Source organism: Callionymus lyra, chromosome 14, assembly GCF_982586985.1.
Source record: "Callionymus lyra chromosome 14, fCalLyr1.hap1.1, whole genome shotgun sequence".
Lineage (NCBI taxonomy): Eukaryota > Metazoa > Chordata > Actinopteri > Syngnathiformes > Callionymidae > Callionymus > Callionymus lyra.
The window spans coordinates 2614317-2642150 of record NC_141831.1 but is presented as its reverse complement, the minus strand read 5'-3'; the positions used below and the strand labels follow the sequence as shown (position 1 = coordinate 2642150).

The 27834-nt window shown below is 36.3% G+C and overlaps 1 protein-coding gene and 1 non-coding gene across 2 annotated transcripts; one reads left to right on the top strand and one right to left on the bottom strand.

Annotated features, from left to right (window-relative positions):
- Positions 1–20: 20 nt before the first annotated feature.
- On the bottom strand, positions 21–27781 carry LOC148065693 (serine/threonine-protein kinase 36-like). Its single transcript, XM_087807147.1, has 19 exons — positions 27623–27781; positions 27203–27343; positions 27073–27150; positions 19682–19812; positions 19370–19619; positions 18349–18442; positions 18043–18209; positions 17083–17186; positions 10883–10958; positions 10686–10772; positions 10455–10631; positions 10307–10395; positions 10137–10200; positions 9974–10084; positions 8738–8800; positions 8576–8678; positions 1980–2106; positions 1746–1926; positions 21–921 (listed from the first exon to the last, which is right to left on the bottom strand). Exons 1-19 carry the CDS (start codon positions 27704–27706, stop codon positions 199–201), a joined length of 2850 nt encoding a protein of 949 aa, XP_087663273.1. The 5' UTR covers positions 27707–27781; the 3' UTR covers positions 21–198.
- On the top strand, positions 17786–17867 carry trnas-uga (transfer RNA serine (anticodon UGA)). Its single transcript has one exon. It is a non-coding gene; the product is annotated as a tRNA-Ser (tRNA).
- Positions 27782–27834: the final 53 nt, after the last annotated feature.

The window sequence follows — 27834 nt, the reverse complement described above, 5'->3', positions numbered from 1 at the left end:
TTCTCCTTCAGGATCACAGGATGTAAGTTCTCCTTCAGGATCACAGATGTAAGTTCTCCTACAGGATCACAGATGTAAGTTCTCCTACAGGATCACAGATGTAAGTTCTCCTTCAGGATCACAGATGTAAGTTCTCCTTCAGGATCACAGGATGTAAGTTCTCCTTCAGGATCACAGGATGTAAGTTCTCCTACAGGATCACAGATGTAAGTTCTCCTTCAGGATCACAGGATGTAAGTTCTCCTTCAGGATCACAGGATGTAAGTTCTCCTTCAGGATCATGGCGGCGGCGAAGTCGTCGCTGACGATGTGCGTCAGAGTGTCGCGGGCGTGTCGGCGGGTGTCGGGGTCGGGGTCAGAGATCAACGTGGCCAACGCGGCCGGCGTCCTGCGAGCTTCTTCCAGCCACGCCCGCCACTCGCCGTCCCGCGAAGCTCCGCCCTCCTCCGGAGACGCCGCCGCGGTCTTCAGCCACTTCTTCACCGCCAGCCCGGCCGAGCGCCGCGCCGCGACGAAGGGGTCGCGCAGGCGCTCCAGCAGAGCCCGGAACACCTCGGGCGCCGGCGGGCGAGGGCGGCGGGTCACGGCCAGCTGGCCCAGGAGTCTGCAGGCCGCCGCTCGGACCGGGCCGGAACCATGGCTCAGCGCCGCCCGCAGGTCCCGGCTCTCCAGGGGCGGCTGCAGCGGAGCCGCTGGACAGAAGTGCAGCAGCAGGAAGAGCAGCGTGAGCAGCTCACAGGTCGACTCCTCGCTCTGCTCCAGACACCCTGACAGCAGGGAAGAGAAGCCGTCCTCCGCACAGAACCAGGAGGACGGGTCGCGGGTCAGGCAGGACACGGAGGGATCCGGGTCACACAGCAGGAGGCGACTGGTGAGGGAGAGAGGGAGCCACAGCAGGGGGGGAGGGAGAGTCCAGACCACCTGAGGACCAGGAGACACCAGAGGAACCGTCAAGTTTTCAAGACTCGCGTCAAACGTCAAGTTTAGGAATTCATTCCATAATTTTATTAAATCAGTTCAAACAATAAATCAAGTATTTTTGTTTAAAAAAAACATGGTAACCCTTGTGTTGTCTCGGGGTCAAAGGTCAACATGCACTGGTGGAGGTCGTTGACCTTTGACACAAGGTTAAAGGACACTCGTGTAATTCAAGGGTCATGTTTTTAAATATATTGAATATGAAAGTAGATCAGTGTCATCGGAATATTGAACTTTTAAAAAACATTTTATTCATTATTTATTTTCATAATTGAATTAAAAATCTCTATTTTGAATAGTTAGATATATTTTTTATTGATAATTATATTATTAGTATTTCTTCTATTTCTGAATGAATTATTTTTGTTTTACACAGATTTTGATATTTTTGTTCCAATAATTCAAAAATAATTTTTTGAAATGAAATGTTTTTAAGTCGTTCAGTAATGATTGGAATTTAAATCTCAAACAAAATATTGGTTTGTTTATAATCTCTTGTGTTGTCAGTAAAGTAAACAACATTATTTCATTTAATGATGTAGAAAAACATATTTAAATATTGTGATGACAGTGAAATACTTCAATACTTTTATTATTTATTTATACTATTTATTCAATGAGTATCTTTCACTAGATTCTTCCACATCAAAGTTCTCGTCATTTATCAATATTTACATTTGTTTAGACGATGAAAGAAAGAAAAAGATCTCAGTTCCTCATCGTGTCCTCCAGGGGGCGCACGAACCTTCACATGAAGGCGCTCGTACCTGCAGCAGCGCGTTGATGACGTCACAGGAGCCGTACAGCTGCAGGATCCTGGTCATGCTGGCCGAGGGAACGTCCAGAGCGAAGGGGAACATCAACAAGGTGCTGCTCAGCTCCACGAAGCTGCTGCGACTCAAACCCTGGTCCAGTCTGGGAGAACCAAAGTCCACCACCTGCTGCAGACTGAAGGAGGAACAGTTGCTGGTTCAAGTCCTCGACCACCTCGAACCTGTTACCGGTCAGAGTCCAGCAGGTCCCTGAGGGTCCGAACACATCTGGCTTCACCGTCAGAGAACAACAGAACACACACATCTGGATCTCTGGACAGAACCGTCAGTGACGCCGACAGGAAGGAGAAGAGACCTGCAGAAGAAGAGCTTTGTAAATGTGTTTTGTTAGTTTGTAAATGTGTTTTGTTAGTTTGTAAATGTGTTTTATTAGTTTGTAAATGTGTTTATTAGTTTGTAAATGTGTTTTGTTAGTTTGTAAATGTGTTTTATTAGTTTGTAAATGTGTTTTGTCAGTTTGTAAATGTGTTTTGTTAGTTTGTAAATGTGTTTTGTTAGTTTGTAAATGTGTTTTATTAGTTTGTAAATGTGTTTTGTCAGTTTGTAAATGTGTTTTGTTAGTTTGTAAATGTGTTTTGTTAGTTTGTAAATGTGTTTGTTAGTTTGTAAATGTGTTTTATTAGTTTGTAAATGTGTTTGTTAGTTTGTAAATGTGTTTTGTTAGTTTGTAAATGTGTTTTATTCGTTTGAAAATGTGTTTTGTTATTTTGTAAATGTGTTTTGTTAGTTTGTAAATGTGTTTGTTAGTTTGTAAATGTGTTTTGTTAGTTTGTAAATGTGTTTGTTAGTTTGTAAATGTGTTTTGTTAGTTTGTAAATGTGTTTTGTTAGTTTGTAAATGTGTTTTGTTAGTTTGTAAATGTGTTTGTTAGTTTGTAAATGTGTTTTGTTAGTTTGTAAATGTGTTTGTTAGTTTGTAAATGTGTTTTGTTAGTTTGTAAATGTGTTTTATTCATATGAAAATGTGTTTTGTTAGTTTGTAAATGTGCTTTGTTAGTTTGTAAATGTGTTTTATTAGTTTGTAAATGTGTTTTGTTAGTTTGTAATGTGTTTTGTTAGTTTGTAAATGTGTTGTATTAGTTTGTAAATGTGTTTTATTAGTTTGTAAATGTCTTTTGTTAGTTTGTAAATGTCTTTTGTTAGTTTGTAAATGTCTTTTGTTAGTTTGTAAATGTCTTTTGTTAGTTTGTAAATGTGTTTTATTAGTTTGTTAATGTGTTTTATTAGTTTGTTAATGTGTTTTATTAGTTTGTGATGTGTTTAATTAGTTTGTAAATGTGTTTTATTCATTTCTAAATGTGTCTATTCGTTTGTAAATGTGTTTTATTAGTTTGTTATTGTGTTTTGTTAGTTTGTAAATGTGTTTGTTAGTTTGTAAATGTGTTTGTTAGTTTGTAAATGTGTTTTGTTAGTTTGTAAATGTGTTTGTTAGTTTGTAAATGTGTTTTGTTAGTTTGTAAATGTGTTTGTTAGTTTGTAAATGTGTTTTGTTAGTTTGTAAATGTGTTTTATTCGTTTGAAAATGTGTTTTGTTAGTTTGTAAATGTGTTTTGTTAGTTTGTAAATGTGTTTGTTAGTTTGTAAATGTGTTTTGTTAGTTTGTAAATGTGTTTGTTAGTTTGTAAATGTGTTTTGTTAGTTTGTAAATGTGTTTTGTTAGTTTGTAAATGTGTTTTGTTAGTTTGTAAATGTGTTTGTTAGTTTGTAAATGTGTTTTGTTAGTTTGTAAATGTGTTTGTTAGTTTGTAAATGTGTTTTGTTAGTTTGTAAATGTGTTTTGTTAGTTTGTAAATGTGTTTGTTAGTTTGTAAATGTGTTTTGTTAGTTTGTAAATGTGTTTTGTTAGTTTGTAAATGTGTTTGTTAGTTTGTAAATGTGTTTGTTAGTTTGTAAATGTGTTTTGTTAGTTTGTAAATGTGTTTTGTTAGTTTGAAAATGTGTTTTGTTAGTTTGTAAATGTGTTTTGTTAGTTTGTAAATGTGTTTTATTAGTTTGTAAATGTGTTTTGTTAGTTTGTAATGTGTTTTGTTAGTTTGTAAATGTGTTGTATTAGTTTGTAAATGTGTTTTATTAGTTTGTAAATGTCTTTTGTTAGTTTGTAAATGTCTTTTGTTAGTTTGTAAATGTCTTTTGTTAGTTTGTAAATGTCTTTTGTTAGTTTGTAAATGTGTTTTATTAGTTTTTTTAATGTGTTTTATTAGTTTGTTAATGTGTTTTATAAGTTTGTGATGTGTTTAATTAGTTTGTAAATGTGTTTTATTCATTTCTAAATGTGTCTATTCGTTTGTAAATGTGTTTTATTAGTTTGTTATTGTGTTTTGTTAGTTTGTAAATGTGTTTGTTAGTTTGTAAATGTGTTTTGTTAGTTTGTAAATGTGTTTTGTTAGTTTGTAAATGTGTTTGTTAGTTTGTAAATGTGTTTTGTTAGTTTGTAAATGTGTTTTATTCGTTTGAAAATGTGTTTTGTTAGTTTGTAAATGTGTTTTATTCATTTCTAAATGTGTCTATTCGTTTGTAAATGTGTTTTATTAGTTTGTTATTGTGTTTTGTTAGTTTGTAAATGTGTTTGTTAGTTTGTAAATGTGTTTTGTTAGTTTGTAAATGTGTTTGTTAGTTTGTAAATGTGTTTTGTTAGTTTGTAAATGTGTTTTGTTAGTTTGTAAATGTGTTTTGTTAGTTTGTAAATGTGTTTTGTTAGTTTGTAAATGTGTTTGTTAGTTTGTAAATGTGTTTTGTTAGTTTGTAAATGTGTTTGTTAGTTTGTAAATGTGTTTGTTAGTTTGTAAATGTGTTTTGTTAGTTTGTAAATGTGTTTTATTCGTTTGAAAATGTGTTTTGTTAGTTTGTAAATGTGTTTTGTTAGTTTGTAAATGTGTTTTATTAGTTTGTAAATGTGTTTTGTTAGTTTGTAATGTGTTTTGTTAGTTTGTAAATGTGTTGTATTAGTTTGTAAATGTGTTTTATTAGTTTGTAAATGTCTTTTGTTAGTTTGTAAATGTCTTTTGTTAGTTTGTAAATGTCTTTTGTTAGTTTGTAAATGTGTTTTATTAGTTTGTTAATGTGTTTTATTAGTTTGTTAATGTGTTTTATTAGTTTGTGATGTGTTTAATTAGTTTGTAAATGTGTTTTATTCATTTCTAAATGTGTCTATTCGTTTGTAAATGTGTTTTATTAGTTTGTTATTGTGTTTTGTTAGTTTGTAAATGTGTTTGTTAGTTTGTAAATGTGTTTGTTAGTTTGTAAATGTGTTTTGTTAGTTTGTAAATGTGTTTTATTCGTTTGAAAATGTGTTTTGTTAGTTTGTAAATGTGTTTTGTTAGTTTGTAAATGTGTTTGTTAGTTTGTAAATGTGTTTTGTTAGTTTGTAAATGTGTTTTAATTCGTTTGAAAATGTGTTTTGTTAGTTTGTAAATGTGTTTTGTTAGTTTGTTAATGTCTTTTGTTAGTTTGTAAATGTGTTTTGTTAGTTTGTAAATGTGTTTGTTAGTTTGTAAATGTGTTTTGTTAGTTTGTAAATGTGTTTGTTAGTTTGTAAATGTGTTTTATTAGTTTGTAAATGTCTTTTGTTAGTTTGTAAATGTCTTTTGTTAGTTTGTAAATGTGTTTTATTAGTTTGTTAATGTGTTTTATTAGTTTGTTAATGTGTTTTATTAGTTTGTGATGTGTTTAATTAGTTTGTAAATGTGTTTTATTCATTTCTAAATGTGTCTATTCGTTTGTAAATGTGTTTTATTAGTTTGTTATTGTGTTTTGTTAGTTTGTAAATGTGTTTGTTAGTTTGTAAATGTGTTTGTTAGTTTGTAAATGTGTTTTGTTAGTTTGTAAATGTGTTTTATTCGTTTGAAAATGTGTTTTGTTAGTTTGTAAATGTGTTTTGTTAGTTTGTAAATGTGTTTGTTAGTTTGTAAATGTGTTTTAATTCGTTTGAAAATGTGTTTTGTTAGTTTGTAAATGTGTTTTGTTAGTTTGTTAATGTCTTTTGTTAGTTTGTAAATGTGTTTTGTTAGTTTGTAAATGTGTTTTGTTAGTTTGTAAATGTGTTTTGTTAGTTTGTAAATGTGTTTTGTTAGTTTGTAAATGTGTTTGTTAGTTTGTAAATGTGTTTTGTTAGTTTGTAAATGTGTTTTGTTAGTTTGTAAATGTGTTATATTAGTTTGTAAATGTGTTTTGTTAGTTTGTAAATGTGTTTTGTTAGTTTGTAAATGTGTTTTATTAGCTTGTAAATGTGTTTTGTTAGTTTGTAAATGTGTTTTGTTAGTTTGTAAATGTGTTGTATTAGTTTGTAAATGTGTTTTATTAGTTTGTAAATGTGTTGTATTAGTTTGTAAATGTGTTTTATTAGTTTGTAAATGTCTTTTGTTAGTTTGTAAATGTCTTTTGTTAGTTTGTAAATGCGTTTGAATATATTGCAAATGTGTTTTATTAGTTTGTTAATGTCTTTTGTTAGTTTGTAAATGTCTTTTGTTAGTTTGTAAATGCGTTTGAATATATTGCAAATGTGTTTTATTAGTTTGTTAATGTGTTTTATTAGTTTGTGATGTGTTTAATTAGTTTGTAAATGTGTTTTATTCATTTGTAAATGTGTCTATTCGTTTGTAAATGTGTTTTATTAGTTTGTTATTGTGTTTTGTTAGTTTGTAAATGCGTTTGATTAGTTTGTAAATGTGTATTAGTTTGTGATGTGTTTAATTAGTTTGTAAATGTGTTTTTTTAGTTTGTTAATGTGTTTTATTAGTTTGTGAATGTGTTTTATTAGTTTGTTATTGTGTTTTATTAGTTTGTAAATGCGTTTGATTAGTTTGTAAATGTGTATTAGTTTGTGATGTGTTCAATTAGTTTGTAAATGTGTTTTTTTAGTTTGTGAATGTGTTTTATTAGTTTGTAAATGCGTTTGATTAGTTTGTAAATGTGCATTAGTTTGTGATGTGTTTAATTAGTTTGTAAATGTGTTTTATTAATTTGGATTGCGTTTTATTAGTTTGTAAATGTGTTTTATTAGTTTGTAATGTGTTTTATTAGTTTGTAATGTGTTTTATTAGTTTGTAATGTGTTTTATTAGTTTGGATTGCGTTTTATTAGTTTGTAAATGTGTTTTATTAGTTTGTAATGTGTTTTATTAGTTTGTAATGTGTTTTATTAGTTTGTTAATGTGTTTTATTAGTTTGTAATGTGTTTTATTAGTTTGTAAATGTGTTTTATTAGTTTGTAATGTGTTTTATTCGTTTGTTAATGTGTTTTATTAGTTTGTAATGTGTTTTATTCGTTTGTAAATGTGTTTTATTAGTTTGTAATGTGTTTTATTCGTTTGTTAATGTGTTTTATTAGTTTGTTATTGTGTTTTGTTAGTTTGTAAATGCATTTGATTAGTCTGTAAATGTGTATTAGTTTGTGATGTGTTCAATTAGTTTGTAAATGTGTTTTTTTAGTTTGTTAATGTGTTTTATTAGTTTGTGAATGTGTTTTATTAGTTTGTAAATGCGTTTGATTAGTTTGTAAATGTGCATTAGTTTGCGATGTGTTTAATTAGTTTGTAAATGTGTTTTATTAATTTGGATTGCGTTTTATTAGTTTGTAAATGTGTTTTATTAGTTTGTAATGTGTTTTATTAGTTTGTAATGTGTTTTATTAGTTTGGATTGCGTTGTATTAGTTTGTGATGTGTTCAATTAGTTTGTAAATGTGTTTTTTTAGTTTGTTAATGTGTTTTATTAGTTTGTGAATGTGTTTTATTAGTTTGTAAATGCGTTTGATTAGTTTGTAAATGTGCATTAGTTTGTGATGTGTTTAATTAGTTTGTAAATGTGTTTTATTAATTTGGATTGCGTTTTATTAGTTTGTAAATGTGTTTTATTAGTTTGTAATGTGTTTTATTAGTTTGTAATGTGTTTTATTAGTTTGGATTGCGTTGTATTAGTTTGTAAATGTGTTTTATTAATTTGGATTGCGTTGTATTAGTTTGTAAATGTGTTTTATTAGTTTGTAATGTGTTTTATTAGTTTGTAATGTGTTTTATTAGTTTGTAAATGTGTTTTATTAGTTTGTAATGTGTTTTATTAGTTTGTAAATGTGTTTTATTAGTTTGTAATGTGTTTTATTCGTTTGTTAATGTGTTTTATTAGTTTGTAATGTGTTTTATTCGTTTGTAAATGTGTTTTATTAGTTTGTAATGTGTTTTATTCGTTTGTTAATGTGTTTTATTAGTTTGTAATGTGTTTTATTCGTTTGTAAATGTGTTTTATTAGTTTGTAATGTGTTTTATTAGTTTGTAAATGTGTTTTATTAGTTTGTAAATGTGTTTTATTAGTTTGTAATGTGTTTTATTAGTTTGTAAATGTGTTTTATTAGTTTGTAAATGTGTTTTATTAGTTTGTAACAGTGTTTTATTAGTTTGTAAATGTGTTTTATTAGTTTGAATGTGTTTTATTCGTTTGTAAATGTGTTTATTAGTTTGTAAATGTGTTTTATTAGTTTGTAAATGTGTTTTATTAGTTTGTAAATGTGTTTTATTAGTTTGTAAATGTGTTTTATTAGTTTGAATGTGTTTTATTAGTTTGTAAATGTGTTTATTAGTTTGTAAATGTGTTTTATTAGTTTGTAAATGTGTTTTATTAGTTTGTAAATGTGTTTTATTAGTTTGAATGTGTTTTATTAGTTTGTAAATGTGTTTATTAGTTTGTAAATGTGTTTATTAGTTTGTAAAAGTGTTTGAAAAGTAGAATAGAGTAATACAAGTAGATAAAGGCACAAGAGCCTCCTGATTGTCTACCGTTCCCTGAGATGAAGTCCTGAGTGTTGGGCGACTCCAGGAAGGAAGCGAGTGTCTTCCATAAAGCCAGGAGCTTGAGTGGCTCCAGAACTGAGAGGCTCTTCTGTCCAAGAAGAAGTAGATGTTTGAGTCGCGGCTCCATCAACATGTTCAGGTTCTGACCTGAGCGAGCGACTGAACCAGGAGAGCCAGGAGTCCGTCAGTGAGCGAGTGACCGGGCAGCATCTGAGAAGAACCACACATTCATGTGCTCATAGGTTCATGTGTTCATATGATCATAGGTTCATATGTTCATGTGTTCATATGATCATAGGTTTATATAATCATATGTTCATATGTTCACATTTTCATATGTTTACATGTTTATGTGTTTGTATGTTCATAGGTTCATGTTTACATGTTTGTGTTTGTATGATCATAGGTTCATATGTTCATGTGTTCATAGGTTCATATGTTCATGTGTTCATATTTTCATATGTTCATGTGTTCATAGGTTCATATGTTCATATGTTCATGTGTTCTTATGTTCATATGTTCTTAGGTTCATGTGTTCATATGTTCATGTGTTCATAGGTTCATAGGTTCATATGTTCTTATGTTCATATGTTCTTATGTTCATAGGTTCATATGTTCATATGTTCATGTGTTCATATGTTCATAGGTTCATATGTTCTTATGTTCATATGTTCTTATGTTCATAGGTTCATATGTTCATGTGTTCATAGGTTCATGTGTTCATATGTTCATGTGTTCATAGGTTCATAGGTTCATATGTTCTTATGTTCATATGTTCTTATGTTCATAGGTTCATATGTTCATGTGTTCATGTGTTCATATGTTCATAGGTTCATATGTTCTTATGTTCATATGTTCTTATGTTCATAGGTTCATATGTTCATATGTTCATGTGTTCATAGGTTCATGTGTTCATATGTTCATGTGTTCATAGGTTCATAGGTTCATATGTTCTTATGTTCATATGTTCTTATGTTCATAGGTTCATATGTTCATATGTTCATGTGTTCATATGTTCATGTGTTCATATGTTCATGTGTTCATATGTTCATGTGTTCATAGGTTCATGTGTTCATAGGTTCATGTGTTCATATGTCCATGTGTTCATATGTTCATATGTTCATAGGTTCATGTGTTCACGTGTTCATGTGTTCATATGTTCATGTGTTCACATGTTCATGTGTTCATAGGTTCATATGTTCATGTGTCCATGTGTTCACATGTTCATGTGTTCATATGTTCATGTGTTCACATGTTCATATGTTCATGTGTTCATGTGTTCACATGTTCATGTGTTCATGTGTTCATGTGTTCATGTGTTCATGTGTTCATGTGTTCATGTGTTCATGTGTTCATAGGTTCATGTGTTCATGTGTTCAGTACCTGGCATGAGTGGAGGCTGCAGGTGTTGATGAGAGAGACCAGATCTTCTGGAGTCACCTGGACGTCAGCACCGGGGCCTGAGAGCAGAACCAGGACAGAAGCCACCAGAGGCTGCAAGAGGATCAGTTGAAGACACTCCAGCAGGTCATCAACACAAACTCACAGCCAGAGCCGTGGAGTCGCTGTGATGAAGAATCCTGCAGAAGATCCTGCACGACCGTTCTCTCCTGCAGACGAGAAAACTGGGTGAAGAACCTGAACGTGTTGAACGTGGAAGAAGATTCATCTGAGAAACTATGATTTCAAATGTAGCCATTAACGCTGGAGTCTGACCGTCGATCGCACACTGACAGACGCTCCTGCTCGCAGAAACCAAGGATTGCGAGCATCAGCTCCGAGAGGACTCTGGTGCTCCAGGGACGCTGGATGAAGAAGGAGATGTTAGAGAAGATCAGAGCAGAAGTCCAGCTCCTGCAGGAACCTCAGTGAAGCCAGGACTCTCCACACAGTCGTGCAGCAGATCCAAGAGAAGGTCTGGAAGTTCCATCTCCCTGCAGAGGTTCTTCCAGGCTTCGCCCTTGGAGGTCTGGATCAGGTGGGTCAGGACTTGAGGAGTCCGAGCGAAGTCCTCCGCGACCTCCAGACGACCCGACGACAGCTGGACGGAGACAGCTGTCAATCAAGGTGAGAGTTGGAAGTGAGACGAGCTCACCTGACGCCTGAAGAGAAGAACGTTGGCCTTGAGTTTGTGAAGGACGTTCAGACCTTCATGTTGCTCCTGATGTTCTCCTCGCACCTGCTGTGAGGAACCACTCGTTCAATCACTCGCTCATTCACTCGTTCATTCACTCGTTCACTCGTTCATTCACTCGTTCATTCACTCGCTCATGACGTGCAGGAGAGAAGAACCTGTGACGTCGATCTTCTCGTCGCACAGACGTGATGTTTGATGAACTCCGTCTCGTAGTCGAGGCTGATTCGTCCTCTGAGAGAAACAAACACAAGTCGTTAAAAACATGACATTAAACAAACACAAGTCGTTCTTCAACACAAACTTTAAAAACATGACATTAAACAAACACAAGTCGTTCTTCAACACAAACGTTAAAAACATGACATTAAACAAACACAAGTCGTTCTTCAACACAAACTTTAAAAACATGACATTAAACAAACACAAGTCGTTCTTCAACACAAACTTTAAAAACATGACATTAAACAAACACAAGTCGTTCTTCAACACAAACTTTAAAAACATGACATTAAACAAACACGAGTCGTTCTTCAACACAAACTTTAAAAACATGACAACAAACAAACACAAGTCGTTCTTCAACACAAACTTTAAAAACATGAAATTAAACAAACACAAGTCGTTCTTCAACACAAACTTTAAAAACATGACATTAAACAAACACAAGTCGTTCTTCAACACAAACTTTAAAAACATGACATTAAACAAACACAAGTCGTTCTTCAACACAAACTTTAAAAACATGACATTAAACAAACACAAGTCGTTCTTCAACACAAACTTTAAAAACATGACATTAAACAAACACAAGTCGTTCTTCAACACAAACTTTAAAAACATGACATTAAACAAACACAAGTCGTTCTTCAACACAAACTTTAAAAACATGACATTAAACAAACACAAGTCGTTCTTCAACACAAACTTTAAAAACATGACATTAAACAAACACAAGTCGTTCTTCAACACAAACTTTAAAAACATGACAACAAACAAACACAAGTCATTCTTCGACACAAACTTTAAAAACATGACATTAAACAAACACAAGTCGTTCTTCAACACAAACTTTAAAAACATGACAACAAACAAACACAAGTCATTCTTCGACACAAACTTTAAAAACATGACATTAAACAAACACAAGTCGTTCTTCAACACAAACGTTAAAAACATGACATTAAACAAACACAAGTCGTTCTTCAACACAAACGTTAAAAACATGACATTAAACAAACACAAGTCGTTCTTCAACACAAACTTTAAAAACATGACATTAAACAAACACAAGTCGTTCTTCAACACAAACTTTAAAAACATGACATTAAACAAACACAAGTCGTTCTTCAACACAAACTTTAAAAACATGACATTAAACAAACACAAGTCATTCTTCAACACAAACTTTAAAAACATGACAACAAACAAACACAAGTCATTCTTCGACACAAACTTTAAAAACATGACATTAAACAAACACAAGTCGTTCTTCAACACAAACTTTAAAAACATGACATTAAACAAACACAAGTCGTTCTTCAACACAAACTTTAAAAACATGACAACAAACAAACACAAGTCATTCTTCGACACAAACTTTAAAAACATGACATTAAACAAACACAAGTCGTTCTTCAACACAAACTTTAAAAACATGACAACAAACAAACACAAGTCATTCTTCGACGCAAACTTTAAAAACATGACATTAAACAAACACAATTCGTTCTTCAACACAAACTTTAAAAACATGACATTAAACAAACACAAGTCGTTCTTCAACACAAACTTTAAAAACATGACATTAAACAAACACAAGTCGTTCTTCACCACAAACTTTAAAAACATGACAACAAACAAACACAAGTCATTCTTCGACGCAAACTTTAAAAACATGACATTAAACAAACACAAGTCGTTCTTCACCACAAACTTTAAAAACATGACAACAAACAAACACAAGTCATTCTTCAACACAAACTTTAAAAACATGACAACAAACACAAGTCGTTCTTCGACACAAACTTTAAAAACATGACAACAAACAAACACAAGTCGTTCTTCGACACAAACTTTAAAAACATGACAACAAACAAACACAAGTCATTCTTCGACACAAACTTTAAAAACATGACATTAAACAAACACAAGTCATTCTTCAACACAAACGTTAAAAACATGACATTAAACAAACACAAGTCGTTCTTCAACACAAACGTTAAAAACATGACATTAAACAAACACAAGTCGTTCTTCGACACAAACTTTAAAAACATGACATTAAACAAACACAAGTCGTTCTTCGACACAAACTTTAAAAACATGACATTAAACAAACACAAGTCGTTCTTCAACACAAACTTTAAAAACATGACAACAAACAAACACAAGTCGTTCTTCAACACAAACTTTAAAAACATGACAACAAACACAAGTCGTTCTTCAACACAAACTTTAAAAACATGACAACAAACAAACACAAGTCGTTCTTCAACACAAACTTTAAAAACATGACAACAAACAAACACAAGTCGTTCTTCAACACAAACTTTAAAAACATGACAACAAACAAACACAAGTCGTTCTTCAACACAAACTTTAAAAACATGACAACAAACAAACACAAGTCGTTCTTCAACACAAACTTTAAAAACATGACATTAAACAAACACAAGTCGTTCTTCAACACAAACTTTAAAAACATGACATTAAACAAACACAAGTCATTCTTCAACACAAACTTTAAAAACATGACATTAAACAAACACAAGTCGTTCTTCAACACAAACTTTAAAAACATGACAACAAACAAACACAAGTCGTTCTTCAACACAAACTTTAAAAACATGACATTAAACAAACACAAGTCGTTCTTCAACACAAACTTTAAAAACATCAAACAAAAGAGTTTCGATCAAAGTGGTTCAAGTGTTGATTGACAGATGATTAAATGTTTAAATGTTTGATTGAAACATGTTCGTGTCAAACATTCCTAGATGTCGTGAACTTTCCTCACGTCATGTTCACGACAACAACAACAACAACAACAACAACATCAAGGTTCAAGGACACCAGACTCACCTGCTCCAACAACAACAACAACAAGGTTCAAGGACACCAGACTCACCTGCTCCAACAACAACAACAACAACATCAAGGTTCAAGGACACCAGACTCACCTGCTCCAACAACAACAACAACAAGGTTCAAGGACACCAGACTCACCTGCTCCAACAACAACAACAACAACATCAAGGTTCAAGGACACCAGACTCACCTGCTCCAACAACAACAACAACAAGGTTCAAGGACACCAGACTCACCTGCTCCAACAACAACAACAACAAGGTTCAAGGACACCAGACTCACCTGCTCCAACAACAACAACAACAAGGTTCAAGGACACCAGACTCACCTGCTCCAACAACAACAACAACAACATCAAGGTTCAAGGACACCAGACTCACCTGCTCCAACAACAACAACAACAACAACAAGGTTCAAGGACACCAGACTCACCTGCTCCAACAACAAAAACAACAACATCAAGGTTCAAGGACACCAGACTCACCTGCTCCAACAACAATAACAACAACATCAAGGTTCAAGGACACCAGACTCACCTGCTCCAACAACAACAACAACAACAACATCAAGGTTCAAGGACACCAGACTCACCTGCTCCAACAACAACAACAACAACAACAACAACAACAACATCAAGGTTCAAGGACACCAGACTCACCTGCTCCAACAACAACAACAACAACAACATCAAGGTTCAAGGACACCAGACTCACCTGCTCCAACAACAACAACAACAACAACATCAAGGTTCAAGGACACCAGACTCACCTGCTCCAACAACAACAACAACAACATCAAGGTTCAAGGACACCAGACTCACCTGCTCCAACAACAACAACAACAAGGTTCAAGGACACCAGACTCACCTGCTCCAACAACAACAACAACAACAACAAGGTTCAAGGACACCAGACTCACCTGCTCCAACAACAACAACAACAACATCAAGGTTCAAGGACACCAGACTCACCTGCTCCAACAACAACAACAACAACAACAACAACAACATCAAGGTTCAAGGACACCAGACTCACCTGCTCCAACAACAACAACAACAACAACAACAACATCAAGGTTCAAGGACACCAGACTCACCTGCTCCAACAACAACAACAACAACAACAACAACAAGGTTCAAGGACACCAGACTCACCTGCTCCAACAACAACAACAACAACAACAAGGTTCAAGGACACCAGACTCACCTGCTCCAACAACAACAACAACAACAACAAGGTTCAAGGACACCAGACTCACCTGCTCCAACAACAACAACAAGGTTCAAGGACACCAGACTCACCTGCTCCAACAACAACAACAACAACAACAAGGTTCAAGGACACCAGACTCACCTGCTCCAACAACAACAACAACAACAACAAGGTTCAAGGACACCAGACTCACCTGCTCCAACAACAACAACAACAACAACAACAACAACAACAACAACAACAACAAGGTTCAAGGACACCAGACTCACCTGCTCCAACAACAACAAGGTTCAAGGACACCAGACTCACCTGCTCCAACAACAACAACAACAACAACAACAAGGTTCAAGGACACCAGACTCACCTGCTCCAACAACAACAACAACAACAACAACAACAACAACAACAACAAGGTTCAAGGACACCAGACTCACCTGCTCCAACAACAACAAGGTTCAAGGACACCAGACTCACCTGCTCCAACAACAACAACAACAACAACAACAAGGTTCAAGGACACCAGACTCACCTGCTCCAACAACAACAACAACAACAACAACAACAACAACAAGGTTCAAGGACACCAGACTCACCTGCTCCAACAACAACAACAACAACAACAAGGTTCAAGGACACCAGACTCACCTGCTCCAACAACAACAACAACAACAACAAGGTTCAAGGACACCAGACTCACCTGCTCCAACAACAACAACAACAACAACAACATCAAGGTTCAAGGACACCAGACTCACCTGCTCCAACAACAACAACAACAACATCAAGGTTCAAGGACACCAGACTCACCTGCTCCAACAACAACAACAACAACAACATCAAGGTTCAAGGACACCAGACTCACCTGCTCCAACAACAACAACAACAACAACAACAAGGTTCAAGGACACCAGACTCACCTGCTCCAACAACAACAACAACAACATCAAGGTTCAAGGACACCAGACTCACCTGCTCCAACAACAACAACAACAACAACAACATCAAGGTTCAAGGACACCAGACTCACCTGCTCCAACAACAACAACAACAACAACAAGGTTCAAGGACACCAGACTCACCTGCTCCAACAACAACAACAACAACATCAAGGTTCAAGGACACCAGACTCACCTGCTCCAACAACAACAACAACAACAACAAGGTTCAAGGACACCAGACTCACCTGCTCCAACAACAACAACAACAACAACAAGGTTCAAGGACACCAGACTCACCTGCTCCAACAACAACAACAACAACAACAAGGTTCAGGGACACCAGACTCACCTGCTCCAACAACAACAACAACAACAACAAGGTTCAAGGACACCAGACTCACCTGCTCCAACAACAACAACAACAACAAGGTTCAAGGACACCAGACTCACCTGCTCCAACAACAACAACAACAACAAGGTTCAAGGACACCAGACTCACCTGCTCCAACAACAACAACAACAACAACAACAAGGTTCAAGGACACCAGACTCACCTGCTCCAACAACAACAACAACAACATCAAGGTTCAAGGACACCAGACTCACCTGCTCCAACAACAACAACAACAACAACAAGGTTCAAGGACACCAGACTCACCTGCTCCAACAACAACAACAACAACAACAACAACAAGGTTCAAGGACACCAGACTCACCTGCTCCAACAACAACAACAACAACAACAACAACAAGGTTCAAGGACACCAGACTCACCTGCTCCAACAACAACAACAACAACAACAAGGTTCAAGGACACCAGACTCACCTGCTCCAACAACAACAACAACAACAACAACAACAACATCAAGGTTCAAGGACACCAGACTCACCTGCTCCAACAACAACAACAACAACAACAAGGTTCAAGGACACCAGACTCACCTGCTCCAACAACAACAACAACAACAACAAGGTTCAAGGACACCAGACTCACCTGCTCCAACAACAACAACAACAACAAGGTTCAAGGACACCAGACTCACCTGCTCCAACAACAACAACAACAACAACAACAACAACAACAACAACAACATCAAGGTTCAAGGACACCAGACTCACCTGCTCTGAGCGTCAAGGCTGTCGACTGTCATCACGGACATGATTGACGCCTCAGAGAAAACACTGTCTGACGAGACTGAAGGTTTGATGATCTTCACGACTGTCTGTGAAGACAAACCTGTGAAGGTTCATGAACTTTATACCAGGTTACATTGAAGAATTCACTGGTTTATTTGTTTTTTTTATTTAATTAATATTAATAATAACAATTAAATAATTAAATTGATTCTATAATTATATTTAAATGAGAAGTGACAACATTTAAAGATGTTAAGATGAAAACCTTTATTTTCTAATTATTGTTTATTTCACTCAAAGTTCATGTTCACTTCATCTGTTTAAAGTGTAGTATTTGTGTCTGAGTACACGGAAAATAAACAATATTCACGCTACTAATGCAAGTATTGATGTAGTTTTAATATCAGGATTTAAATAAATGTACCATTCGTCAGATTTACCGTCACTTCCTGTTTGCAGTGACTCTGCGCTGTGATTGGTCGACTCTCGTGTGAGGGAGCGCTTGATTTGTCGCATCTCTTGTCCCGATCCAGTGACTAAAAGTTCGCTTTATCGATTCTCTGGGTGAGTTTGGTTGACGCTCGTGGTGTCGAGGTGAATATTTCTGACGCCACGACACGATTTAACGATAATTTAACGACGGTATTTACCGAGAACTCATCGATCACCTTCAAAATGACTCACAGCTGCGATGGCCGAGTGGTTAAGGCGTTGGACTTGAAATCCAATGGGATCTTCCCGCGCAGGTTCGAACCCTGCTCGCAGCGAAGCATGGTTTTTAAAGTTAAATTAAAAACTGTTACTTTTAATGAATTCATCAGTGACTCTTCAAACCACTGTTTCCTCTGATAAAGTTGATGATAAATGTATTGATTAATAGATAATGATTCGTGTGAGAGTTTATTTCTTTATTTAATTGATAGAAATAAACAACAAACTCACCTCGCCGGCGTCTCCTCCGCCGGGTCTGACCCGGGCTCCCTCAGCTCTCAGCTCTCTGAGTCGTCCTCCTCCAGACCTGGGAGCGTTCATCTGCTGCAGCTTCAGCTCCATCACGTCGGCCGTGGGCGCCTCCGTCAGAGGGTTGTTGATGTTCGTCTCCGGCTTCACTGCGAAGGAGACGCGACGTGAAGATGACCTCGTGAAGATGACCTCGTGAAGATGACCTCGTGACGATGACCTCGTGACGATGACCTCGTGAAGATGACCTCGTGAAGATGACCTCGTGAAGATGATTGTCAAACTCACCCGTGACGTCGTGGGATATGAAGCAGTGATGGAGGAGGTTCGGCCACGACAGACGCTGACGAGGGTCTTTGGTCAATAATCCTTGAAGGAAACTCTGAAGAACATGTTTCAGTGTCAGAAGAACATTCTACACATGTTTACACTCGTTTCTTCTGTTGTTTTTTGGCCATTATATGTTTTTTTAATCATTTAATTCAATAATTATTATATTGAAGCGTGAATTTGTTTTTAGAAATATATTAGTGCAAACAGAATATTTGAACATTTGAATTTTAACATTTCAAATTTTGAAGCTTTTATTCATTTTATTTTTTATTGAAATGTTGTTTTAATAAAGCATTCAATTATTGTTTCATCCAAAAATGTTTTTAATTAAAAGTTGGGTTTGTTTTTATTCAATATTTGATTATTTTACAAATATATATTTTTTAATATTAGTCAATTTTTACACATACAGTTTGATATTCTAATTCCAATAATTCAAAAAAAATAAATGTCCAAAATTCAACCTTTAATTCAATATATAAATGTTTCTGGGTTACTTCATATTGTGTTTCTACATGGTCACATGATCGTCTGCGAGTCGCATGATTGGCTGAGAGTTCGATCAAGTAGTTCTGAGCTCTGTTGGTTTTGTCTGGAGACTATTATACCAATATTTATGTTGAATTAAAAAGACTACAAACTAAAAAATATTGAATTTAGAACTTTTATTTTTGAATTATTGGAGTTTAAATATCAAAATTTATATGTAAAAAAGCTATTATATTTTGAAAATATTATGATTTTCGGATTCAATTTTTAAATTTGTAACTTTTCAATATAGGAATTATTGAATTAACTTGTTCAATCAAAACAAGTCAATCATTTTTAAAACATTATATTTAACTTATTCAAACATTATAAATGTTAGTTTCACACTAATAAACCTCCATAAAATAAACTCATTAGGATGTTTCTCTGTTGAATCAAACGTTCGTTTTGATCTGTTTTCAAAGCATATTTCCACTGATTCTCTTGCCTGGCAGCTGTCACTCATGCTCCGGGGCCACGAGACCGAGGCCGTCACGATCAGCTGGATCAGGTGGAAGATGGAGTTGGTGTAGAACGGCGGCTCCCCCGTGTGGAGCTCGTACAGAATGCAGCCCAGAGCCCAGAGGTCGGCGGTGTGGTCGTAGGGTCTCTCCTGCACCAGCTCGGGGGCCATGTACAGAGGGGTCCCCTTGATGGACGTCAGCACCAGCGTGGAGACGCTCATGGAGCGAGCGAACCTGAAGAAGAGAAGTCACGTGACGTCTTCATCTCTTCGTCATGTGACCGGCGGCGCTCGTACCCGAAGTCGCAGAGTTTCATCTGGCCGTCTCGGTCCAGCAGGATGTTCTGAGGCTTCATGTCTCGGTGGAGGATGCGGTGAGAGTGAAGGTAGTAGAGAGCAGACACCAGCTGAGCCGCGATCACTCGCACCTGCACAGGTGAAGACGGGAGTCACACGTGACAAACATGTTCTACTTTCATCACACGTGACAAACATGTTCTACTTTCATCACACGTGACAAACATGTTCTACTTTCATCACACGTGACAAACATGTTCTACTTTCATCACACGTGACAAACATGTTCTGCTTTCATCACACGTGACAAACATGTTCTGCTTTCATCACACGTGACAAACATACTTTCATCACACGTGACAAACATGTTCTACTTTCATCACACGTGACAAACATGTTCTACTTTCATCACACGTGACAAACATGTTCTGCTTTCATCACACGTGACAAACATGTTCTACTTTCATCACACGTGACAAACATGTTCTGCTTTCATCACACGTGACAAACATGTTCTACTTTCATCACACGTGACAAACATGTTCTACTTTCATCACACGTGACAAACATGTTCTACTTTCATCACACGTGACAAACATGTTCTACTTTCATCACACGTGACAAACATGTTCTGCTTTCATCACACGTGACAAACATGTTCTGCTTTCATCACACGTGACAAACATGATCTACTTTCATCACACGTGACAAACATGTTCTACTTTCATCACACGTGACAAACATGTTCTACTTTCATCACACGTGACAAACATGTTCTACTTTCATCACACGTGACAAACATGTTCTACTTTCATCACACGTGACAAACATGTTCTACTTTCATCACACGTGACAAACATGTTCTGCTTTCATCACACGTGACAAACATGATCTACTTTCATCACACGTGACAAACATGTTCTACTTTCATCACACGTGACAAACATGTTCTACTTTCATCACACGTGACAAACATGTTCTACTTTCATCACACGTGACAAACATGTTCTGCTTTCATCACACGTGACAAACATGTTCTGCTTTCATCACACGTGACAAACATGATCTACTTTCATCACACGTGACAAACATGTTCTACTTTCATCACACGTGACAAACATGTTCTGCTTTCATCACACGTGACAAACATGTTCTGCTTTCATCACACGTGACAAACATGTTCTACTTTCATCACACGTGACAAACATGTTCTACTTTCATCACACGTGACAAACATGTTCTACTTTCATCACACGTGACAAACATGATCTGCTTTCATCACACGTGACAAACATGTTCTACTTTCATTACACGTGACAAACATGTTCTACTTTCATCACACGTGACAAACATGATCTACTTTCATCACACGTGACAAACATGTTCTACTTTCATCACACGTGACAAACATGTTCTACTTTCATCACACGTGACAAACATGTTCTGCTTTCATCACACGTGACAAACATGTTCTACTTTCATCACATGTGACAAACATGTTCTACTTTCATCACACGTGACAAACATGTTCTGCTTTCATCACACGTGAAAAACATGTTCTACTTTCATCACACGTGACAAACATGTTCTGCTTTCATCACACGTGACAAACATGTTCTACTTTCATCACACGTGACAAACATGTTCTACTTTCATCACACGTGACAAACATGTTCTGCTTTCATCACACGTGACAAACATGTTCTACTTTCATCACACGTGACAAACATGTTCTACTTTCATCAGACGTGACAAACATGTTCTACTTTCATCACACGTGACAAACATGTTCTACTTTCATCACACGTGACAAACATGTTCTGCTTTCATCACACGTGACAAACATGTTCTGCTTTCATCACACGTGACAAACATGATCTACTTTCATCACACGTGACAAACATGTTCTACTTTCATCACACGTGACAAACATGTTCTACTTTCATCACACGTGACAAACATGTTCTACTTTCATCACACGTGACAAACATGTTCTACTTTCATCACACGTGACAAACATGTTCTACTTTCATCACACGTGACAAACATGTTCTGCTTTCATCACACGTGACAAACATGATCTACTTTCATCACACGTGACAAACATGTTCTACTTTCATCACACGTGACAAACATGTTCTACTTTCATCACACGTGACAAACATGTTCTACTTTCATCACACGTGACAAACATGTTCTGCTTTCATCACACGTGACAAACATGTTCTGCTTTCATCACACGTGACAAACATGATCTACTTTCATCACACGTGACAAACATGTTCTACTTTCATCACACGTGACAAACATGTTCTGCTTTCATCACACGTGACAAACATGTTCTGCTTTCATCACACGTGACAAACATGTTCTACTTTCATCACACGTGACAAACATGTTCTACTTTCATCACACGTGACAAACATGTTCTACTTTCATCACACGTGACAAACATGATCTGCTTTCATCACACGTGACAAACATGTTCTACTTTCATTACACGTGACAAACATGTTCTACTTTCATCACACGTGACAAACATGATCTACTTTCATCACACGTGACAAACATGTTCTACTTTCATCACACGTGACAAACATGTTCTACTTTCATCACACGTGACAAACATGTTCTGCTTTCATCACACGTGACAAACATGTTCTACTTTCATCACATGTGACAAACATGTTCTACTTTCATCACACGTGACAAACATGTTCTGCTTTCATCACACGTGAAAAACATGTTCTACTTTCATCACACGTGACAAACATGTTCTGCTTTCATCACACGTGACAAACATGTTCTACTTTCATCACACGTGACAAACATGTTCTACTTTCATCACACGTGACAAACATGTTCTGCTTTCATCACACGTGACAAACATGTTCTACTTTCATCACATGTGACAAACATGTTCTGCTTTCATCACACGTGACAAACATGTTCTGCTTTCATCACACGTGACAAACATGTTCTACTTTCATCACACGTGACAAACATGTTCTACTTTCATCACACGTGACAAACATGATCTACTTTCATCACACGTGACAAACATGTTCTACTTTCATCACACGTGACAAACATGTTCTACTTTCATCACACGTGACAAACATGTTCTACTTTCATCACACGTGACAAACATGTTCTGCTTTCATCACACGTGACAAACATGTTCTACTTTCATCACACGTGACAAACATGTTCTACTTTCATCACACGTGACAAACATGTTCTACTTTCATCACACGTGACAAACATGTTCTGCTTTCATCACACGTGAAAAACATGTTCTACTTTCATCACACGTGACAAACATGTTCTGCTTTCATCACACGTGACAAACATGTTCTACTTTCATCACACGTGACAAACATGTTCTACTTTCATCACACGTGACAAACATGTTCTGCTTTCATCACACGTGACAAACATGTTCTACTTTCATCACACGTGACAAACATGTTCTGCTTTCATCACACGTGACAAACATGTTCTGCTTTCATCACACGTGACAAACATGTTCTGCTTTCATCACACGTGACAAACATGTTCTGCTTTCATCACACGTGACAAACATGTTCTGCTTTCATCACACGTAACAAACATGTTCTGCTTTCATCACACGTGACAAACATGTTCTACTTTCATCACACGTGACAAACATGTTCTACTTTCATCACACGTGACAAACATGTTCTACTTTCATCACACGTGACAAACATGTTCTGCTTTCATCACACGTGACAAACATACTTTCATCACACGTGACAAACATGTTCTACTTTCATCACACGTGACAAACATGTTCTGCTTTCATCACACGTGACAAACATGTTCTGCTTTCATCACACGTGACAAACATGTTCTACTTTCATCACACGTGACAAACATGTTCTACTTTCATCACACGTGACAAACATGTTCTACTTTCATCACACGTGACAAACATGTTCTACTTTCATCACACGTGACAAACATGTTCTGCTTTCATCACACGTGACAAACATGTTCTACTTTCATCACACGTGACAAACATGTTCTACTTTCATCACACGTGACAAACATGTTCTACTTTCATCACACGTGACAAACATGTTCTGCTTTCATCACACGTGAAAAACATGTTCTACTTTCATCACACGTGACAAACATGTTCTGCTTTCATCACACGTGACAAACATGTTCTACTTTCATCACACGTGACAAACATGTTCTACTTTCATCACACGTGACAAACATGTTCTGCTTTCATCACACGTGACAAACATGTTCTACTTTCATCACACGTGACAAACATGTTCTGCTTTCATCACACGTGACAAACATGTTCTGCTTTCATCACACGTGACAAACATGTTCTACTTTCATCACACGTGACAAACATGTTCTACTTTCATCACACGTGACAAACATGATCTACTTTCATCACACGTGACAAACATGTTCTACTTTCATCACACGTGACAAACATGTTCTACTTTCATCACACGTGACAAACATGTTCTACTTTCATCACACGTGACAAACATGTTCTGCTTTCATCACACGTGACAAACATGTTCTACTTTCATCACACGTGACAAACATGTTCTACTTTCATCACACGTGACAAACATGTTCTGCTTTCATCACACGTGAAAAACATGTTCTACTTTCATCACACGTGACAAACATGTTCTGCTTTCATCACACGTGACAAACATGTTCTGCTTTCATCACACGTGACAAACATGTTCTACTTTCATCACACGTGACAAACATGTTCTGCTTTCATCACACGTGACAAACATGTTCTACTTTCATCACACGTGACAAACATGTTCTACTTTCATCACACGTGACAAACATGTTCTGCTTTCATCACACGTGACAAACATGTTCTGCTTTCATCACACGTGACAAACATGTTCTGCTTTCATCACACGTGACAAACATGTTCTACTTTCATCACACGTGACAAACATGTTCTACTTTCATCACACGTGACAAACATGTCCTACTTTCATCACACGTGACAAACATGTTCTGCTTTCATCACACGTGACAAACATACTTTCATCACACGTGACAAACATGTTCTACTTTCATCACACGTGACAAACATGTTCTGCTTTCATCACACGTGACAAACATGTTCTGCTTTCATCACACGTGACAAACATGATCTACTTTCATCACACGTGACAAACATGTTCTGCTTTCATCACACGTGACAAACATACTTTCATCACACGTGACAAACATACTTTCATCACACGTGACAAACATGTTCTGCTTTCATCACACGTGACAAACATGTTCTACTTTCATCACACGTGACAAACATGTTCTACTTTCATCACACGTGACAAACATGTTCTGCTTTCATCACACGTGACAAACATGTTCTACTTTCATCACACGTGACAAACATGTTCTGCTTTCATCACACGTGACAAACATGTTCTACTTTCATCACATGTGACAAACATGTTCTACTTTCATCACACGTGAAGAACATGTTCTGCTTTCATCACACGTGACAAACATGTTCTACTTTCATCACACGTGACAAACATGTTCTACTTTCATCACACGTGACAAACATGATCTACTTTCATCACACGTGACAAACATGTTCTGCTTTCATCACACGTGACAAACATGTTCTGCTTTCATCACACGTGACAAACATGATCTACTTTCATCACACGTGACAAACATGTTCTGCTTTCATCACACGTGACAAACATGTTCTACTTTCATCACACGTGACAAACATGATCTACTTTCATCACACGTGACAAACATGTTCTGCTTTCATCACACGTGACAAACATGTTCTGCTTTCATCACACGTGACAAACATGTTCTACTTTCATCACACGTGACAAACATGTTCTGCTTTCATCACACGTGACAAACATGATCTACTTTCATCACACGTGACAAACATGATCTACTTTCATCACACGTGACAAACATGTTCTGCTTTCATCACACGTGACAAACATGTTCTGCTTTCATCACACGTGACAAACATGTTCTGCTTTCATCACACGTGACAAACATGATCTACTTTCATCACACGTGACAAACATGTTCTGCTTTCATCACACGTGACAAACATGTTCTGCTTTCATCACACGTGACAAACATGATCTACTTTCATCACACGTGACAAACATGTTCTGCTTTCATCACACGTGACAAACATGTTCTACTTTCATCACACGTGACAAACATGATCTACTTTCATCACACGTGACAAACATGTTCTGCTTTCATCACACGTGACAAACATGTTCTGCTTTCATCACACGTGACAAACATGATCTACTTTCATCACACGTGACAAACATGTTCTGCTTTCATCACACGTGACAAACATGTTCTACTTTCATCACACGTGACAAACATGTTCTACTTTCATCACACGTGACAAACATGTTCTACTTTCATCACACGTGACAAACATGATCTACTTTCATCACACGTGACAAACATGTTCTGCTTTCATCACACGTGACAAACATGTTCTGCTTTCATCACACGTGACAAACATGATCTACTTTCATCACACGTGACAAACATGTTCTACTTTCATCACACGTGACAAACATGATCTACTTTCATCACACGTGACAAACATGTTCTGCTTTCATCACACGTGACAAACATGTTCTACTTTCATCACACGTGACAAACATGATCTACTTTCATCACACGTGACAAACATGTTCTGCTTTCATCACACGTGACAAACATGTTCTACTTTCATCACATGTGACAAACATGTTCTACTTTCATCACACGTGACAAACATGTTCTACTTTCATCACACGTGACAAACATGTTCTGCTTTCATCACACGTGACAAACATGTTTTACTTTCATCACACGTGACAAACATGTTCTACTTTCATCACACGTGACAAACATGTTCTACTTTCATCACACGTGACAAACATGTTCTACTTTCATCACACGTGACAAACATGATCTACTTTCATCACACGTGACAAACATGTTCTCAAACTCTATGTGTAAAAATATATATATTGAAATTATTTTAATCAATCACAAATTAAAAACACATTAAATATTTCAATATATAATATATTGATTCAATGATTATATATAATATATTTATATTACGTTAAATGCTTAAAACAACAATATTTCAATATATATATATATATATATTTATTTATTTAGGTTTTCAACATTTGAAATGTTGTCTTCAACCACTCAATATTCTCTTGACTCTGATGTACTTCCATATCCCTCAAATAAACGTGTATAAAGTTGTGTAGTTATGTAGTTGTGTCGCTGTGTCGTTGTGTCGCTGTGTCGCTGTGTCGTTGTGTAGTTGTGTAATTGTGTAGTTGTGTAGTTGTCACCCTGCTCTCCGGCAGACTCCCGTCATCCTTCAGGACCTGGAACAGGTGTCCCTCTGCGTACTCCGTCACGACCACCACCTGAAACATCACAGGTGAGTGGATCCGTGAACACCTGAGCGACTGGACTCACGTCAGCGTCCGTGTCGAAGGAGTCCAACAGTCTCACGATGTTGGGATGTTGAAGGTCCTTCAGGATGAGGATCTCCTGCTTCAGGCTTCGGATCTCCTCGTCCGATCGACCCAGTTTAGGGATGAACTTCAGAGCCACCACCTGCGCCGCACACAAGTCCACGTTATCATCAGAACACGTTCAAATATATGTTATAGAAACAAAACATGTCGATTTTTCTTTATAAATCAACATTTAAGATGCTAAGAGTAATTAAACTTCACTCATTGCTAATATAAACCAGTATATTGACATTATTCATGTGTATTGGGTGTTTTTGGAATCAAAGCCTTGTGAAAAGTGAAACAAAAATGTAAAATATAAACAATAAATATGTTTACGTAAATGTTTAGCTAGTTAGCATGTTAGCATCCGTCGTACCTGACCAGTGGACTTGATCCTGCCTTTATAAACTCTTCCAAACGAACCTTCTCCCGCCAGACTCATGACGTGATATCCATCCATGACAACCAGGACTGACGAGTCGCCCTTTGTTGGAAAAGACTGCAATAATAATTAATTAAAACTGTCTTAACTAGTCGTGAGGTAAATTGGTTAGCTTTAGCTTTAGCCACCTTCGTATCCATAGCAAC